Here is an 18830-nt window from a genome sequence, read left to right on the forward strand (position 1 = left end):
GAAGCAGTCCAAATCTTATTGAGGGAATTGATTTTTGCAGGCAGCAGTTTCCCAGAGGTGAGAAGTAGACTGTGCTCTCCAGCCTGGGCTATGTGATAAGGTGATTCAAATGAGTACATTTCACACTAGTGAGGCTTGGCAGGAAGCGGCAGGCATGCAGGAATGCTGGAAAGCCCCTGCCAAGGCAGCTCCCAGCAGGTGGAGAGTCCGATGTTCTCAGAGAGTGGGTTTCTCTCTTGGACTGGATCTATGTCTCCAGCTAAACAATATAAAATTGTATGGAAGCCTGGCTACCTCAGTGTGTCCAAGGGCTAGATGAAAGCTGGTTCACTCCAGTTGTAGGCTCAAGGAAGAAAGGTTCAGAAATTATAAGAGGAAGCTCTAAATACACCTTTGGGGACAGCCCTTGAGGATGTCCAATTCCTCTCAACTAAGTGACTGGCTTCCATGACATTCATAATGAGTCACAAGTCAGCTTCTGATCAATACTAACCAATCATGAAGACTGGGCTCAATATTGTACTTGATTCAATCAAGAATTGGTATATTTCACTCTTTTATAATCTTATTCTCCCCTCAAAGGGGATCTCCCTGATTCAGAAAAATGACCAGTTTTCATTAGCTTTAGGCAGACTGAGAACTATGTTGGCTGTCAATCATGTTTTTTAAGAATTACTTCAAGACGAGATGGTGGATTCTTTGGCCCTGTGCTAACATTGAGCCCTGTGGACTGGGCTGCAGCATGATGGCTTTGTCTTGGTGGCAGGGGTGGGCAAGTGTCCAGCACATCTCTCATGGTCATACAGATTGTAGAGGCCATGGGAAACACACAGCAGGGTTTGTCTGGAGTGTCCAGCAAATCTGTCTCCAGTTCCAATTCTGGAAGGAGCAACTCCAGCAGGCTTATTCCTGCTTGCTTGACTCTCCGCCCTTCTTTTCCTTTCTATTATTTACAAAGGATAGGGGCAGTGGTGTTCATTGTAGGTCTCAGTGAAGAATGGAAATGTTTAAATGATTTAGCAGAACATCAAACCACACCCTCTGGGGGTGCTTTACGCAGCCCCGCTGTCTACTCACGAGGCCAGTTCATGATGGGCATCATATCCAAAGTTTATTTTTAAAAAGTTATTAATCATACAATGTTCATTTCAGAGTCTATTTTCTTTGTATCACTGCTAAGTTGCTATCTTGGTTCAACATAAAGATAACTAATGATTTCTTGGCATTAGCAATTAACTCAAACACTTGAAATGGGTGATAAAAATGGTTTGTTACTTACTTGACTCAGAAAACTGCACCAAAGCGTGCAGCTCAATGAACCCAGAACCTGGGATTCATTTTGGAGACCTGTGAATCTGCCTGGGCCATGCAAAACATCACCCTGTCTCAACAAGCAATAAGAACAAGCAAGAGACTGAGGAGACAGCTTGGTCAGTAAGATGCTTACCACACATTCATGAAGACTTGAGTTCAGATACCTAGTATTCATATAAGCTGGGTATTGCAGTATGAGCCTGTAACCTCAGTACTGAGGCAGAGACAGGGAGATCCCTAAAGTTTGCTGGCTGGGCAAATTGATGAGCTCCAGGTTCGTAGAGAGAGATCCTGTCTCAAAAAATATGGTGGAGAGTAACAGAGGAAGACAACAGGCATTGACCTTTTACCTCCATATACGTGTGCGCACACATATGTGTGCACCTGCCACACACTTGCGAGGATATAATGTGTCATGTGCATCTACCCACAAACAGGCATGAATGTATACAACACTGGGTAACTAGAAAGAGCCCAGAGTGCTGCCATTGAGCTTAAGGAAACAGAAAGAACACTGAACTTCAAGTTTGGATGTCAATTCTCTGCCCATTGAAAAGTACACTCACAATACATTGGTGCTTATAGAGCTCAGGGTCGAGTTGAGCCCTACATGAGCACTCCCTGCCACACTGAAGGGACTCTCCCTGAGGAAGTACAAGTGGCTCCTAAGCCAAAATCGAATGCTACGCAGATAAGAGCTTTCCCAGAAGAAACTGAAAAGCTCGCAGAACAGGAATACATTCAGCACAAGATAAGCTAGATCAAGGGAAATGGAAGGAGATATTAATTGGGTTCTCATTAATTTTCCAAATGAGGTGCAGAAATCCTGTCCGCTATTTTTATTTTAATGAGCTTGGCAGAGACTCCTGGATCCCTGTAGATGCTGGTTGTGGCTTTATTTGATTTCTTGCTTGGATCACACCTTGTGGTAGATTAAAGGTGGCTACCAATTATTTGACAGCTGGCAAGGCTTGCATCTGGGTGAGTTCTGTAACTCCTTAAACTGAAAGAAGCTAAATAATGGATGCATGTTAGCTTCTGGGCCTATTTCCTGAAGTCATCTATGGAAAAAGCTAGTTACCATATCAGAAACCCAGCTACCTTGGACCCAGGCTTTGAAAAGGCCCAGGCTAGCCATACGGAGTGGCTACATATATGGAGACCATGTGTTCATGATCATCCCAGCCATGGATGAAGAGCCATGGTGAAGAGTGCTTCTGATAACTCATCTCCTCTCTTCCCTCCCTTCCATTCCTCTCTGCCCTTCTCCCTTTCTCTTCCTTCACCTCCCTTTTCTACTCTCCCCTTTCCTCATATCTTTCTCTTCTTTTACTCTCTTCATTCATTCACTCATTTATTTATTCATTCAATATGCCCTAATCTATCCTATAATCAGACCCAATGATGGAATATTGTAAGACAGCCATGTTAAAGTGCCTGTTTGTGTGTGTGTGTGTGTGTGTATGAGAGAGAGAGAGAGAGAGAGAGAGAGATCTGTAATGGCGAATGTACCTGTTTCTGTCTTAAGAAAACACTGGGAATACTCTAAATGGATATTCCAAAATGCCTGTACTGTGAAGGGGCTGTCTGCAGAGGTGTATGGCAAAATTGAGGGGAGCACAGAGAAGAGAGTGTGGTGTCTGAGACTTACCATGGGATCTCGTGGGGGAGAATCCAGAGTCCAGAGGGATGTCAGGGTAGTTATTTGGACTTTTCAGCAACAGCAGAGATGCGCGGGGCTGTACAATTTAGTAAATCAAAGTACAGCATGTTCACTCAAATTTCAATTTCAGATGAGCTTAAAAATGTTTTTTTTTTTTTTATGGTAAACCTCATGCAGTATTGGGGAAATGGTTCTATCAAAAACATTTTACATCTGAAATTAAAATTTTACTAGACATTCTATGTTGAGTCTGGCAGCTGACCACAACTAGGGCCACCCACTGGAAAATCCCTACCAAAGCCACAGAGCCATTCTCAGGAGGAGCAGAGACAGCACTGGAGAGACAGCTAGAGAGGAAAGAGGAATGGTTGTGTGGGCCCAGGAGTTGTATTTAGTTTCTTATACTACACCTCTCTCTTTCAGTGTTTGGGTCAGGTCACGCTAATTAAAAGATGGAGCCATTTGTATTAATGTGTGCATCTTCACAGGGACCAAGCAGGGATGACGATGTCGCCCAATCTCAGAAAGAAAAATCCATATTCTTCCTCATATGTGGATCCCAGCCAATAATGCCTGTGTGCATATGTGCAGCCCTAGGTGTGGGCCTGGTATAACATTTAGAAAGGCAACAAAGAGTAAATCAGGGGCTGAGTGAGACTTAACCCAGGTAGAAGAAGCACAGGTCCTGAAGGGGGCACAAAGCTAATAATTCCTTTTCTAGTTTTAACTCTGTTACTTTTGGGGGGGTCAATATGTATATATATATGTGTATGTGTGTGTATATATATATATTCTCAGATGTATATATACAGGAATAGAGGGAGGTGACAGAGGAGAAAGGCAGCCAGAACTAAAAACCGCAGCGGATCCCAGGCAGCTGAGAAATGGAGAGAAGGACAGAGAAAAACATTGCCACAGCAGGCCAGGTTCCTCAGAGCAGCTTCTAGACTTCTGTGGCTGAGGACCATAGAGATCAAACCTGGTGAATGCCTCCAGAGCACGGGAGCTGGAGCAGGAGCCCATAGTCAGCATACCTTAGGCTTCTAGGAAAGCTGCCTTTCTGTGGGCTGGTAAAGAGCTTGCGACTCTGTCCCCAGTGAGGGTGATTGTGGATAAGCTGTGCTGGTTGTGGGCATAGAGAGGCAGGGCAAGCCCCTCCCCCTACAGCCCACACCTGCCCCAGTGGGGAGTGGGGTAAGCACAGTCAAACTTCCCTGAGTTCCACCTCCCCAAGCAGCCATTCCCAGAGGCAGCGGAGTGGCTGCAGGACCCACAACCCTACACTGATCCACAAAGAGGATGGGAGCAGGGGTACAATTGGCTCCTGCTGGGACCACTGCCATGCCCTCGCAGGCATAGCCTATAGCTCACAGGCTGATCTAGGGTATATTCAGCACTGATCTCTCCAAGTCTGCTGTTCTGGGAAGAGATGCTCACGTTGGCCTTGACCTTGTTGGAGAGAACGAAGGAGCCATCTGCTCTCTTTTGGGTCCTTCATAGCTGCCTGCACTTTGGAACCTTGATTTAAACTTCTAATTAAACCGAAAGATCTGCAGCTTAAAGACATGATAAATGACACATTTTTCTGTTAATCAAATATATCTTCTTTTAATCTCTTCCCTCCTCACTGTGTAGCTAAGAGAATTGTTTTTTCTTATACCATGGCAAGAAAAGAAGGAACCGGGCCTCATTTATTATAAATGATCTCTGGAACATTCAAGAAGGGGGAAAGAGTGATTTAGAAGGTCAATGAATCTAAAATGAACAGATTATAAACTTGACTTTCCCCAGCATTAGTTTGAAGGTGTTTATTAGTATTGTTGTAGTTTCAGACATTGTAAGTTGATACTCTTTCTTTCACTATGTTTCTCCATAGGTAGGTTTTCAAATCTCTCTAACTTCACAGCCTTCTGTTTATGGCACACTTTTTTTTCTATCACATCTTTTTGGGAATTGTCACCATGAACAAGATGACTCGTTATTTGCATACTGCTAGATTTCATCTAATGAGGTTTAAAAAAGCATATTTCCCAGGCAATACCTCAGTAAACGGAAGGGCTGTCTTGAATGCATGACCTGACTTTCATCTGTAGAACCCATGTGGAAAGGAGCCAAGACAGACTTGGTAACATTTGCTGTAGTTCTAAAACGGGGTGATAGAGATGGATTTTAGGGATTCACTGGTGAGCTGTCACAGCCTACTCAGTAAATCTGAGCCAATGAGAGACCTCCATCTCAAAGATGGGCAGAACCTAAGGAAGGGCAGCCAATCCACCAGCTTCCACATGAATTCACATATGCCTGCACATGTATACACACACATGAATACACACACAATTGTATTTCCCTTGGGAGTTACCTTTCTCCCACTAACTAAATTTGAGATGCTTCTTAGGAAGTCTTGAGGTTGTGTTGTATTCTGGGCATTATCTCCCTATTAGTCCCACCCTTCCCCTTTCTTGTTGAGATCTGTATGACAATGGGTTAGCTGAAGTACACATTGCTTTGATAGACTCAGATCAAGAGACAGAGATGTCAGTTCACATGAGTTTAGGAAACGCTCCTAAAACTCCCTGTGTGCTCCCTTGCACATGTGCCCACTACTGTTCCCATGCGTGATGACTGTGCTCTTCGGTATTTGCAAGCACACACTGCTCTACCACTGCAGAGCCTGAGGATAACTGAAAACTGAGCCGTGTCACAGCCATCCATTGAACTGAGTATAGGGTCCTCAATGAAGGAGTTAGAGAAAGGACCTATGGAGCTGAGGGGTTTGCAGCCCCTTAGGACAAACAACAATATGAAGTAACTAGTACCCTCAGAGCTCCCAGGGACTCAACCACCAACCAAGAACTGCACATGGAGGGGTCTGATTGTTCTGGAAGCATGTGTATAGTAGAGGATTGCAAATTCGATCATCAGTAGGAGGAGAGGACCTCGGCCCTGTGAAGGTTCTGTGTCCCAGTGTAGGGGAATGCCAGGGCCAATAAGTGGGAGAGGCAGGCATGGGGAGGGGGGAAGCAACAGGGGTTTGTTTTTGTTGTTTTTGTTTGTTTCTTTGTTTTTTGGAGGGGAAACTGGGAAAGGAGAAATTTACATGTAAATAAAGAAAATATCTAATAAAAAAAACCAAACAAGACATATTTTAAGTAAATAGAATTAAAAATAGAAAGAAAGAAAGAAAGAAAACTGAGCTGTGACCTGGCATTCGTTTAGAAAACAGCCTCCTCGGATACCAGAGATATTTTTGCAGTCGATGCTAATGAGAGCGATGTGATTTTGCTCTGATGCTTCTCTCCACTGTAGCCAGCTCACAGAGGCAAGTGTCTCCAGGAAAGGCTCTGTATGTATCAGCAGAGCCCGTCCTCCACCACACACCATCACCAAATGTTTCCAGCACATTTAGCCAGTGGTTTCCTTTTGTTCCATCTTCGTGTGGACAGAGGTTTGCCATGTTTCAAAGCAGATATAGAAGACCCGTCTAGTTGGCAGTTTGAATTGAAAAGTGCTCAGCAAAGTGCAATTCCCTACCAGTCCGTAAAACAGAAAGGATTTTTATAGTGAGCTTTGATGATGGGCTGTGATTTCAGAAATGGCTGGCAAAGTCGATTTTTGCTGATTATCAGGCACCTGCTGGTCACCGACAGAGCGCTGGCTTCTCTGAGCTCTGTAATCATTGCCTGAGACTTTCCCAGAAGCAAATAGTCAGCATAGACCTTTCTAGTCTGTCTGTGGGTTAGCTGCCAGCAGACTCTCCCCTCCTTGCCAGCACAGGTACCTTTCAGCAGATGGCTCTCAAATCTTTCTTTTCTTTGGTCATCCCCTGACTGTAGCAGCCTCGGTCAGCTTGCTCTGAGCCCTGCCCAGACCACTGCATCCGACTCTTTGTTTTCATCCAAAGGGATCATGTTCCAAGATCCCAACGTTTACTTTGTCTCTCTCATTCCATGGGTACAGTATCTTGTTCTGGATTCCCCTAAGATAGACCACTGGATCCTTTCGGTCTCCACTGTCCACAGTGGGACCATGCTGTCTCCTGTCTCATTCTGTGGCTGGCTCTCTACTTTCCCAGAACACTCTAGTATATTTTAATAACCCCCTTTCTTATTTTCATATGTATGGTGGTATTTGCTTGTATATATGTATCTATGTTTTTATGTATGGGCTCACATGTGTGTGTGTGTGTGTGTGTGTGTGTGTGTGCATACATGTGTGTGCATGGGTATGTGAAGGCTCAAGATTGATGTCAGAAGTCTTCCTCAGTTCCCTTTCACCTCATTCATCAGTCAGTCAAGCTCAGAGCTCAGTGCTAAGGCTTGTCTCGTAGCCAGCTTGCCCAGGGGAGATCCTAAGTCTGTCTTCCAAGACTGCAATTACAGATGAGCCTCTGCACCCATAAGTCTTTTTATCATGGTTCTGGTGATGCAGATTCTGGTTCTCTTACAAGTGTGGCAAGTACTTTAGCTGCTGAGACATCTCCTAGCCCATGAATTCTCTTTATTTTTCCTTTTATTCGTCAAGAGAATGTTAGGTATGAATCCACAGAAGAGTTATGGCAGAGGCAGTGGAAAGGAAAGAAGTGGGGGAGGATGAATGTTAAGTAGGTCATATGCAGACCGTGAAAGAGTTGGAAGCACTTGGCACTAAATGGGATATCTTTATCAAACCGTGTCTGTCAGGGTTCAGGGATCCATGTAGAAGAGGATGATGAGAGAAAAATTATAAGAGCCAGAGGTGATGGATGACTTCAAGGAAACTGCCTTTTATACACAACAGAATTGATGTACAAATGAACCCACAGAGTCTATGGCAGCATGCATGAGAATTCAATCTTTTAGCTTCAAAAATGGCACTTTGCCGACTGGCAGATGTGGAAAGGGGTTTCTCTTCCTGGACATTACCCAGTGTGCGTACAAGTTTTCAAAGTGGCTGCTGGACATATGACTAACATTCAGGTGAGCACAGATATGGACAGCGATGCCCCAGACATCTCAGAGAGCTGAGCTCCTCCTGTGCCAGTGACTGGGACACCTGCAATGAATTAAATATTAACATTAATTATTTTTCAGCCAGGATAGTCTGATTACCTTTTTCAACTTTATAATTGTTTTTAACAGTCAGCCAAGAGGATGCCACTTGGCTCTAAGCCTTATTGAGAATGCGCTTGAAGGAGCCACCCTCTGCCTGCCTTAGTTCTGGTCATTGATCCCAAGTGAGACTATCATTAATCTCTTTTATTGACTCCTTAAATTATGGCCCTGTATGAGAGGGCAGAAGTGTAATTTTGAAGTTAGCAGCCAGATATGCTTGTGGGAGACTAAGGTGGAGTCTTAGAAGACACTGTGAGCCACACACAGAGACAAACTCCAGCCTTATTCTGTCCACACATCCCAGAGTTAAACAAACCCAAGAAATCCTGCCAATGATGTGTCTGGGATTGAAACAGCCCATTAGGTCACCCTGGTTACTCATAGGAGGTGAAATATAATTCCCCCCTTAGGTTTAACTTAAAATGAATCTTACAAAAGTTGGGCTGTAACGGCTCTTGGGAGATATTTCCATTCTATAATATAGTAATGTTAGATGCTTTTTAAAACATTCTGTCTAAATTGTAACCCTTGCCAGTTCCAGTTGCTGTCCTCTGGGCCCCTGAAGTCCAAATAGGTTCTCTATCTCTGCTATCTTTTGATCAATACAGAAGGGCTCCTGTTACTTCTGCTAATAATTACCATGCTTCAAGGGATGGCGTTTTAGCAGTCTGTTGAAAAAATATGGGTTTACGCTTTAAAAATTTGGTTTTTTTTTTATTCTATGAGTTTTTTTAAAAAAAAATATGTTTTGCTTGCATTCATGTCTGTACATCACATGAATGCTTTATTTTTGTAGGCCAGAAGAGGTTGGAACTGGAGTTAAAGATGGTTGTTAGCCACCATTTGGGTGCCAGGAACTGAACCCTGGTCCTTTGGAAGAGCAGCCAAGTGTTCTTAACCTCTGGGCCATCTTTCCAACCTTCAAATACAGATTTAAATCAGTTTAAACTGTATATCTTTGGATCACAGTGCCCGGCATATTATTTTATTTTCTGTCATCAAGATAAATAAACCACAACCAAAGCAAGTTGGGAAGGAAAGGGTTAACCTCTGATTACCACTTCCAGGCACAATCCATCAGGCAGGGAAGTCAGGAGTTTAATCCTGAACTCAAAACAGAACTATGGTGGAGAAGAAGGCTGCTCCTAGCTCAATAGCTGGGTGATGCTCAGCCAGTTTTATTTTACAACTCATACCCAAGTGCCTAGGCGCGGTGCAGTGTTACCATAGTAGGCTTCAACTTCCGCATTAATCATTAATCAAGACAGAGTCTCACAGCCACAGCCACAGTCCAGTCTGATATGGGCAATCCTGCAATCAAGTTTATTTCTTCCCATGTGGCTCTTTCAGGTTTAGAAAAATTCTACTGAACAGGAACAGCTGATGGTAAAAATTTCTCTTTTTGGAATTCTTGAAAGGACTAAAATGACGGCTTTTGTTTTGGTCTATAAGAGGTCTTCAGAAGAACAGGATGCTGTGGCACTCGCAGGCCATCTGTCCTCAGGTCACACTGAGTGATGGGTAAAATAGCTGGTTCTCCTGGTTCAACCACCTGCATGAGAGAAGCTTGGAGCTCATCAGCCCTGGCTTTGAGCATCTTCCTGGAATTAGCTATTGAACTATTGAACATCTTCCTGGCATTGGGTGTCAGAAGGTTGTTCTGTGCTGCTTAAAGCTAACTCTAAAACTGTACACTGTCAGTCTTCCTGAGCCCATGCCTCATGTAGAGCAGCATTTCTTCTTGTGTTTTAGATTTACTTTATTTGTGCATGTGTGTGCGTGTGTGTGTGTGTGTGTGTGTGTGTGTGTGTGTGTGTGTGTGTGCGTGTGTGCATCTGTGGTATACACTCATGTGTATGAGTGCATAGGAAGCCAGAAGATAACTGTAAATGTAATTCCTCAGCACCGTGGCGCTGTCCACCTTCATTGTTGTTGGTGGTGGTGGTGTTGGTTTGGAGACAGGGTCTCTCTTACTGGCCTGTAACTCCCCATGTAACATGTAGGCTAGGCTGATGCTCAGTTGCCAAGCATCATTTCTGGTAGTCTGCACACATCTTTGCATCGATAGAAATGTGTATTATTGATCCGACTTCTATCATTGTTCTTGCTGAATCACTACACAAATATTCGACCGTGTTTATGTTCTAGAAATACACAGAGAAGGCAGACATTTTCATAGTGATGTTGACTTCTGCCCTGTGGTTTATAGCACTTACAAAGCCTAGCGCCTGAGACTCCAGGCTGGTAGAGGCCCTGGTAAGACTCAGGCCTCTGCTCTGCTTTTCAACTCTGAGAAGCTTGCCCCTGGCTATTTTGCATAAACTCTTTCCGAATTCCATTCAGAGGTTTGTTCCCAGAAGTCAAAATCCAATGGACTCATCCATTTGCATCTAAAAAGAACAGGGTAGTAGTCTTTGTCAATATGCAAAGGAAAACAGCTGTCTCTCCGGATTAGAGCCACTGAGGTGAAAAGACAGGAAAAAGGTGTCCTAGGAGATAGAGCCTGGTTTGGCTAAGGTGAGGACCACAAAGTGGCCGCGTCAGCTAAGGATGACTCCAGGCAGTGCAGATAGGAAAGCTTTTCACTCTGGAAGCTGTGAAGGGAAAGTCTGTGGAGAGGCGAAAGGGCTGAGTTTTGCCTGGCACTTGGGGGGCAGTTTTAACTGTCGTGCTGCGGCTTATGACTAATATCTTGATGAGCCTCTTTCCTTCCGTGCATCCTAATTGTCTCCTTTCTTACCTCCCTCTTTCATGTCAAGTTCTCTGTGGACTTCAAGATTGGGGAGACTTACAGACTCTTGGCAGACTCAGGTCTCTGTGTTAATGAGGCTAATGGATGGATGCCCTTTCAGGATTAAGGTGTTTTTCAGTTCTGATGGCGTCTGACTATACCTCCCGCTGAAAATAAGGGAGATGTTGAAAGCAGAAAGATTTCACAGTTTGCTTCTCTGAGTCTTGCATCTGGAAGTTTGGAAGCTGGAGGCATAGGTGAAGTTTAGATGACAAGGAACACTTGATGCCAGGGACACCCCAGACAAGGTCAGAGACAGAATAAAGACTGGTTATTACAAAGCTTTGGAAAGAATTTAAAACTAGACAAAACCAAATAAAACCAACCAACCAAAACAAAACAAAACTAACAAACAAAACCCAGATCCAAAGCAGAGAGAAGGTGGTTGGTGACAGGGTAGAGAAAGCCCCTTCCTAGTTGCTGAGTCGGCCCCACCCACTTTTTGTGTTGTCAAGTCCTAGAAGAGCCATGCCTTTTCAACAGATGGATACAGCTTATCAAGTGAGAAGCAGATAATACACTCTCCTAGGGAAAAGATCACAAAAAGCAGGGAAGCCTGCAGTGGAGAGCTGGTAAAGGCTACTGATGCAAAGGAAATGTTTCTGTGAAGCATCATGGGAGATGTTCCAGCACTCTGGGTTGAACCCAGAGCCTGATACACAGCAGGTAAGCATGCTGCCCCTGAGATGCCCTAAGCATGCTGTCCCTATAAATATTTATAGACCCTTAAATTTAGCTTTTTCGTGTTGAGACAAGGTCTTAAAGCCAAGTTGCTTGGGCTGGTCTTGAACTGATCCTCCTGCCTCAACCTCTAGTGTAGCCGGCATCAAAGGCCTGCACCTCCAGGCCTGCCCAGAACTGAGGTTCTTAGAGATGTAACATTGTAAAGAAATGGCCATCGCCAGGCGGTGGTGGCGCACGCCTTTAATCCCAGCACTTAGGAGGCAGAGGCAGGCGGATTTCTGTGTTCGAGGCCAGCCTGATCTACAGAATGAGTTCCAGGACAGCCAGGACTATACAGAGAAACCCTGTCTTGAAAACACAAAAAAAAAAAAAAAAAAAAAAAAAAAAAAAAAAAAAAAAAAGAAAAAAAAGAAAAAAAGAAAAAAGAAAAAGAAAAAGAAATGGCCATCCACATCAGAAAATGGACAGAAATGGACAGAAGCACACAGCAGAATAAAAGTCAAGGGGATAAAATACTCACCCACTAGTGCAGGGCTAGGCAGTGGAATGCCTTTGGATGTCTATTTTTACCTTATATGCAGTGTGTGACATATGTGTGAGCAGATAAGGGTCACGGATGGAAGTTGAAACCCTAATAACCCCTAATAACAACAGCTTAAACAATAAGCAAGACTGTTCTCTCATCAAAAAGAGTCTGGAGGTCAGTATCCTCCAGGGAGCACGGAGGGTCCCTATAACCATTCCTTCTTCCTCGGGATAAGAACTCTTCCCTCTGTGGTCCAACATGGCAGCCTAAGCATTAGTCACGGCATATGTGGTTCATCCAGCACAAAACAGGGGCTCGAGGAAAAGGATAGGAGGAGAAATTTTCCTGCTTTATGGAAAGTTCACAACCAGAACTTGGTTGTATCATCGTACCCAGCCGTAGAGAAGCTGAAAGCTATCTTCGGGATAAGCACATCCTCACTCCCAGACTTTTATATCTAAGAGGATGATGGATAGAGGCATCAAGCAGACATTACAACACGCATCTGCCTCTGGACTTTCCTGAACACAGGGGAAAACAGTACAGCCCAGGGTACTTGTAGGAGACTCTCTTTCTTTGATGGAGGGTGAAGGAGGGGAGGGAGACACCCCTCTCTCATGGTTCTCCATCTTAGCAGTTAACTACTGATTGTAGAGAAGGAGCTTCAGTTCATTCCATATGCCCAGAGGGAAGGAGACCTTCAGTGTGCTCTCCCCTCCACCCATGAAGGTTCTAGCATATTCCTTCCTTCAAGCTGTTCCTCACTAAGGCCTGTGGTGTTGTTCATGCTAAGGCCTTATGAGATCACTTCTTTATGTAATAATGTTCCCCTCCACTCCTGTTCCTGATTCAGGAGGTGAGAGCAAGACCACAGGCACCAGCATGGCAGGTTCCCACAGGGGTGCTTTGTTACAGGGTCTACATACCTCACAGGACTTCTGAGAAGCAGAGAACCAGCCTGGATGGTGCAGTGCTGGGCAGGATGCGTGAAGAGAGTGTCACCTTATGGGTTGTTCCAGCAGGAGCTTGTGTGCCCAGGCAGAGGGCAATAGGTGAGGTGTCCCTGTGCTGCTCTAGAGAACCCCCTTACACCAGGGTCCTAGTGTTGCTGGAGGTGGGGTCCTCCTATGTTTGGCTATATTACCTGGGACTCTGTCCTTCCATCTTGGGTCCTAGCGGTCCACACATTGGCTGGAGCTGACTTGGTCAGCAGAGCTCCAGTCCCATGAGTCCAGCTGGGAATTAATTTCTCTAGCTCAGCCTCCTCAGTGCATACCGGGTGAGCCAGCCAGCCAGCCAGCCAGCTGTCAAGTCCCTAATAGTAGTAACCCAGACCACCTGGTTAGAGCAACGTGCACTCAGCTCTTATCCCTGTATGACCTCAACCTAGATTCCTGTTCACATCCTTTTCCAGTACAGGGAGGGACATGAAGGGACCACAGTAAAGTCTCAGATACTAGCTCTTCCTGGTCAAGCTGTCTCTGTGTGCCCAACTGTAGTCTTTGTGTTCTTCTTAACAAAGGAAGGATTTTTGATTAGTACTGAGCCCTAAATATAAAGGCAGGAGCTTTAACCTCTGTTCCTGAGGAGGTCAGGGCACAGGACCTTTAGGTCACAGAAAAGGTGCAGGACATCTGTAAGCTGAGGGAAATCTCCGGGCATCTATAAGCCAAGAAAACACTCAAGAGAAACCCACTTTTCTTGGACCTTGACCTTGGCTCCCAGCCCTAAGGGTTGGGTGGGTGTGGGACAATCAATGTGTATTTCTTAAACCCTCACTCCACCCGGTATTATGTAGTCAAGACAGATCTGGAAAAATGGGCATGGCTAGAAATGAGTTTTGCCTTTTCAGTACAAAATTATTTTTTGAGTGATGTATAGATTGGCCTTTGGGGGTGAAAAACTCAAGGGACGTTTGACTCTACGATGGTTCTCTCTTTTCAATCAATGCCTGTCGCTTTGCACACCCTTGACTAATTAAGAGCACACAGTCAGGGTGCAAACAGGGTTTACATAACCCAAACACGGGGCTGGCAATGGAATGACAGACGTGGGGAGCTCAGAGTAAACCGTCCCTTTCAGATGACCAAATTAGGCTTCCCATCCTCCACGAGCCAAGTCATACAGCACTGGACAGCAGGTCTCAGGGTGCCTCTATTTTAGGACAAAGAATTACTCTTCCTTGGGAAAGGCTGTATGAACCAAAGAAGGGGCTAGCCCAGTGAGTACGGAGTTTATAGGAGAGGGGGCCATGCTTTTGTGTGATTTAGGGAGCATCACAAAGCAGGAAGTCCACTCGCATGCTGTGGCTAATGCCTGACCTTGCACATTAATCTCTGCTCTTTGCAGAGACCTGGAAAATTGCAATTGTTCACACCAGCTGCAATAAGGATAGAGGCTGCTGCTGGAGCCAGCAGGGGCTCTGTGACTTGCTGAGATCACACCTCCTGCTCAGTTTGGAATGACCCTTTTCTCACCCGGAACACCTTGGAGGAGGGGACACTTTGGACCTCTGTGTGCCCAGCTTTTAAGAACACTTTGCCTTTTTTTTTTTTTTTTTTTAATGAGCACTTCATAAAACACAGTGTTCAATGTTCAGTGTCAGCACTGTAATCTGCTTTTGTTCATCAACTTCTTATTACTATTAATTTTAGTTTGGGGAAGAAGATGGCTTTGTCTTCTCCAAATTGGCTGCCTTACGTTCCGAGTGCATCTCCATCCATCTTGAGGCTTAAGGGATAAAAACTTCCAATTCCTGCGTGTTTTCTTTGCCTGTCACTTTGGCTGTCATATTTCCAAGGGCAAGGTTTGGGTCGTCAGGAACAACCCACACTGGCTCCCTGTGGCTCTAACAAGAGAGCGGTGTGGATTCAGCTCAGGTCCCCCAGGTGCTTTGTGGGGACTAGCTTAATTGTATCAAAGGCAACACAGGTCATAGGCTAATTCTTTTAGAGTTAACATTATGCTTTGAAAGACGATAGGACATCCCACAAACCTTGGCATTCACATACCCCACTTGCAGGGCGTACTTAAGTTAAATTCCAGTTATTTCCTTATGGAGTGCTAAGATTTTAGTCCTTTTATAGTACGCTATGTGCTTCGACTTCTAACGAAGGGAAACTCCCACTCAGGACAATTATATCCCAATTTACTGGTTATGTACCGATTTCTGATCTACAGGATTAGGCCTTAGGAGGTAATTAGTTTCTGTCAAATAAAGCTCAAACTGTAGAGAGCTGTGATTATGTAAATGGAAGCCTTTGCATGTGTGTGCTTACATGGATATGCGTGCAGTGTAGGGCGTGCTGAAACTGAAAACTGTGTTCATGACTTATTGCTGGTACCATGAGACAATGATGTCACAGTATCATAGACCTGGAAATTTAAAAGTTCCTTTCTCAAGGTCAGGGGCAAATATGATGTATATTTGTGTGGGGTGTGTATATGTGTGTGTGTACATGTGCATATACAGTATGCTTTCAAAGAACATCATATATGAGTGGAAACAAATCCTAGAATCCTTGTCCCACACTAGGGATCAAACCTAGGGTCTTGTACATACTAAGTAAGCTTTGCTCCACCACTGAGCTGCACACGCCATATCTTATACATTTGAATTTTGCTGCATTTCAAAACCTTCATCTTCTCTTGGGCTGGGGTGGGATCTCTGAATAGCTCTGTCATGCTCCGGGTGACTTGTCACGGCTGTTAATTTCTAAGGAATTAATTAATATCAGTTATTCGAAGTCTGCTTCTTAGATTGTGATTGCAGAGATTGGGAGCAGCTCACCAAGTTGCCATTTTCAAGCCTTGGAGAACTTCTGCTGTCTCTTCTTTTCCTTGGGATGTGGGTTGGACCTGTCCCTCCCACACTGGTCTCTTCCTGGTTGCTCACCTCATAGCCACCATAGAAACACACACATATACACTCTCTGTGTGTCTCTCCATCTCTGTCTCTCTCTCTCTCTGTCTTTGTCTCTCTGTATCTCTGTCTCTCTCTGTCTCTATGTCTCACCTCTCTGTCTCTCTCTGACCTTGTCTCTCTGTCTCTGTCTGTCTCTCTGTGTCTCTGTCTCTCTCTGTCTTGTCTCTCTATCTCTGTCTGTCTCTCTGTGTCTCTGTCTCTCTCTGTTCCATCTCTCTGTCTCTGTCTTTGTCTCTCCGTCTCTGTCTCTCTGTGTCTGTCTCTGTCTCTCTGTGTCTGTCTGTGTCTCTCTGTCTCTGTCTCTCTGTCTCTCTTTCTCTCTCTCTCTCTCTCTCTCTCTCTCTCTCTCTCTCTCTCTCTCTTTCCTGTCCAGGTTGGCACCTTGCTCTGGTTTGGGATTCTCTGAAATTCTACTTTTCCATGAGCATATGTATCCATTTTTGCTCTCCTCTGGGTATCAGGAGCTTGAGTGTATTCTCTGCTACCCCCAAGCCCCCAGAACAGGCACAGCTTACTGTAGAACCATTGCTAGGAGATAGTAAATCCTGGTGAGCCCCACCTGACCAGCTGGTGGACTTTCGCAAGCCAGTTCTCTGAGTCATGTGTTTAGACCGGGAGCTCTGAGGTTGTGCTTTTTCCCAGAGCCATGCTAATGGCTGCACGCAGGAGTCCATCGTCCTAGCTTATAGATCTATGGAGCATGACTAGTGCAGCATTGCGGCAGACCGGGCCCTGGCCAGTACTCACCAGGTGATCTTGGATGCAGTCCCTCCTTATTATTTCTGGCCTCTGTAACACGGGAACAACAAACGTTTTGTAGCGTATCGAGGCGCAGAAAGCAAGCACAGCAAAGTGTCCTGAAAACCCATAAAGCCCCAGAGTTAGGTGAGGGGTCCTCATAGGCTAGGCTGAGACTCTCCCACAACTCTACTTGAAACACTAGTCTCTTGTACTTCAAAATGTGACTGCATGCAGGCAGGGCATCTTCAAAGACTAGCACTCACTGAGGACATTAGGGTGAGTGGTAATCCAATAAGGCTGAGATCCTGTTAGGAAGAGTGTCTCTGATCAGGCAGCCACAGGGATATTCTTCACCACGTAGGAACACAGTGGGAAGGCGGCTATCTGAAGACTGAAAGAGAGGACTCAGGAGAGACCAGCCTTGCTGATCGACACCTCTGCTTCAGATACCCAACCTCCAGACAAGAGGAAACACATGTCTAAGCTGTGTTCTACCGCAGAGACCTCACCTGACTGACGGGTGGTACTTGTTTGGTCCTATTGATTGGCAGTGGGTGGGCAGACCTGAGGACCTCCACCACCACACCAGACTTGATGCCTGTCAGAGTCCATTAACGTGCAAACCAAGCTGTGTTTTCATAATGCTGCCAGAGGCCTGAGGTGGTCCTTGGGGCTTTTCTTCAGTTGTCAGTTCCAGAACTTTGTACCTGAGATTCCCTTTGCCTATCCAATGATCCGTACACGAAAACTCAGGGAAGCACATGGGGAAAGATCTACTTCATACTGAGTAAGGAAAGACTCTGGTTAAAATGAGGTCTTTTGGCAGGGTTTCCTGAACACTACCGTGACAAAGTCAGGCATACTGTCACCAATTGTCACTGTGGATATGGGAGCTGGTTTTTTTTTTTTTTTTTTTTTTGCGTAAGCAAATGGTCAGGAAGCCAGGGTTGTTTCTGTTTTCTAAGGGAGCTGCCAAATTTTATACAGAATCTGCTGAGTAGTGTGACCACTCGACCACTCTGTGATCAGATTCAGCATTTTATTGTCTGTGTGGAAGGAAACGACAGACTTCCAGAACTCCAGGCAGATGCAAATAATGTCTGGGCTGAAGGGTTATGGAAAAATACTGCTTGCTCAGAGTGATAAGAGCCACCATCGAAGGTGGCTGATGTAGGTTTTTCCAATTCGGGCAATAGAATCCTAAATGACAGTGTCAGATTGAGCCCACCCAGTCCAGATACAAGCCTTCAAACATCTTTATGAGGCAATCCACAGAGGTAAGAGGGCTGTGCTGTCAGGTGGGAAGGACAATGACACTTTTACTGCTGCGCAGGGGTCCCTGGTGTGTGTTCAGGGTCCTCCTAACCACGGAGACTGGGGTGGGCCCTTCTGCAGTGGCAAGTCTCTCTATTCCCCGATCTGTGAGTTGTGCCCAGCACTGGGTGGCATGAATAGTTGGTTCTTACTGATTGTGTTTTCAATGGCTTGAATCACACAGCTGGGATCAGTTTTGTAGCAAGCCAGCCATACTTAGCTGCCTAGGCTGACCCTGAAGCAGCCATGATGGTCCATGTCCTTCTTTCTCTGAATTAGGGCACATGTAACCTGCAAATCACATCAATAAGCACGTGTAGAGAGCCCAGGACTTGAGCGACTTTATGCTTGCCTGCATCCCTTCTACTGGCCTCTGCAGCCCTAGCCACACATAGCCTGATTTTGTTCATATTGAAGGTTAACTGGCAATAAGGTATTGAGCTGCATACCTGGGGGATAGGGAAGGAAGGGATTTGACTTCTACATTTAAAAAAGAAAATCCAGAACTGAGTTACCTACAAACTGATAGGTTATTTCTCCACCACTAAAATGAGCCAATTTAAACCAGATTAGATTATATTAAAGGCTGGTTTACTGAGAAGCTGCTCTTAGGTGGGGAAGTTCACTGGCCCCAAGGATCAAGGCCAGGGAAGTCGCTATGGGGAAAGGGAGTGGGACTAGGGGAAGGAGAGAGAAAGAGAGAAGGGGGTGCACAGCGAGAGAAAGAGAGGGGGGAGGAGGGAGGGGCAGAAGGAGTAAGAGAGAGAGAGAGAGAGAGAGAG

General features: G+C 45.2%; 1 protein-coding gene across 2 annotated transcripts in view; it reads left to right on the forward strand.

Moving 5' to 3' along the window:
- Pcp4 (Purkinje cell protein 4) overlaps nt 1–18830 on the forward strand; it is a 59796-nt gene that overhangs the window by 35829 nt on the left and 5137 nt on the right. The window contains exon 1 of one of the 2 annotated variants that reach the window (XM_031364531.1): nt 12912–13120. The exons of the other annotated variant lie outside the window; for it this stretch is intronic. Within the exon in view, the coding sequence (XP_031220391.1) occupies nt 13051–13120 (70 nt within the window). The 5' untranslated portion in view covers nt 12912–13050. Of the gene's footprint in view, nt 1–12911; nt 13121–18830 lie in introns of those variants that run through there. 2 annotated transcript variants of the gene reach the window in all.

Source organism: Mastomys coucha, unplaced genomic scaffold (assembly GCF_008632895.1).
Source record: "Mastomys coucha isolate ucsf_1 unplaced genomic scaffold, UCSF_Mcou_1 pScaffold12, whole genome shotgun sequence".
In the NCBI taxonomy this organism is placed as follows: Eukaryota; Metazoa; Chordata; class Mammalia; order Rodentia; family Muridae; genus Mastomys; species Mastomys coucha.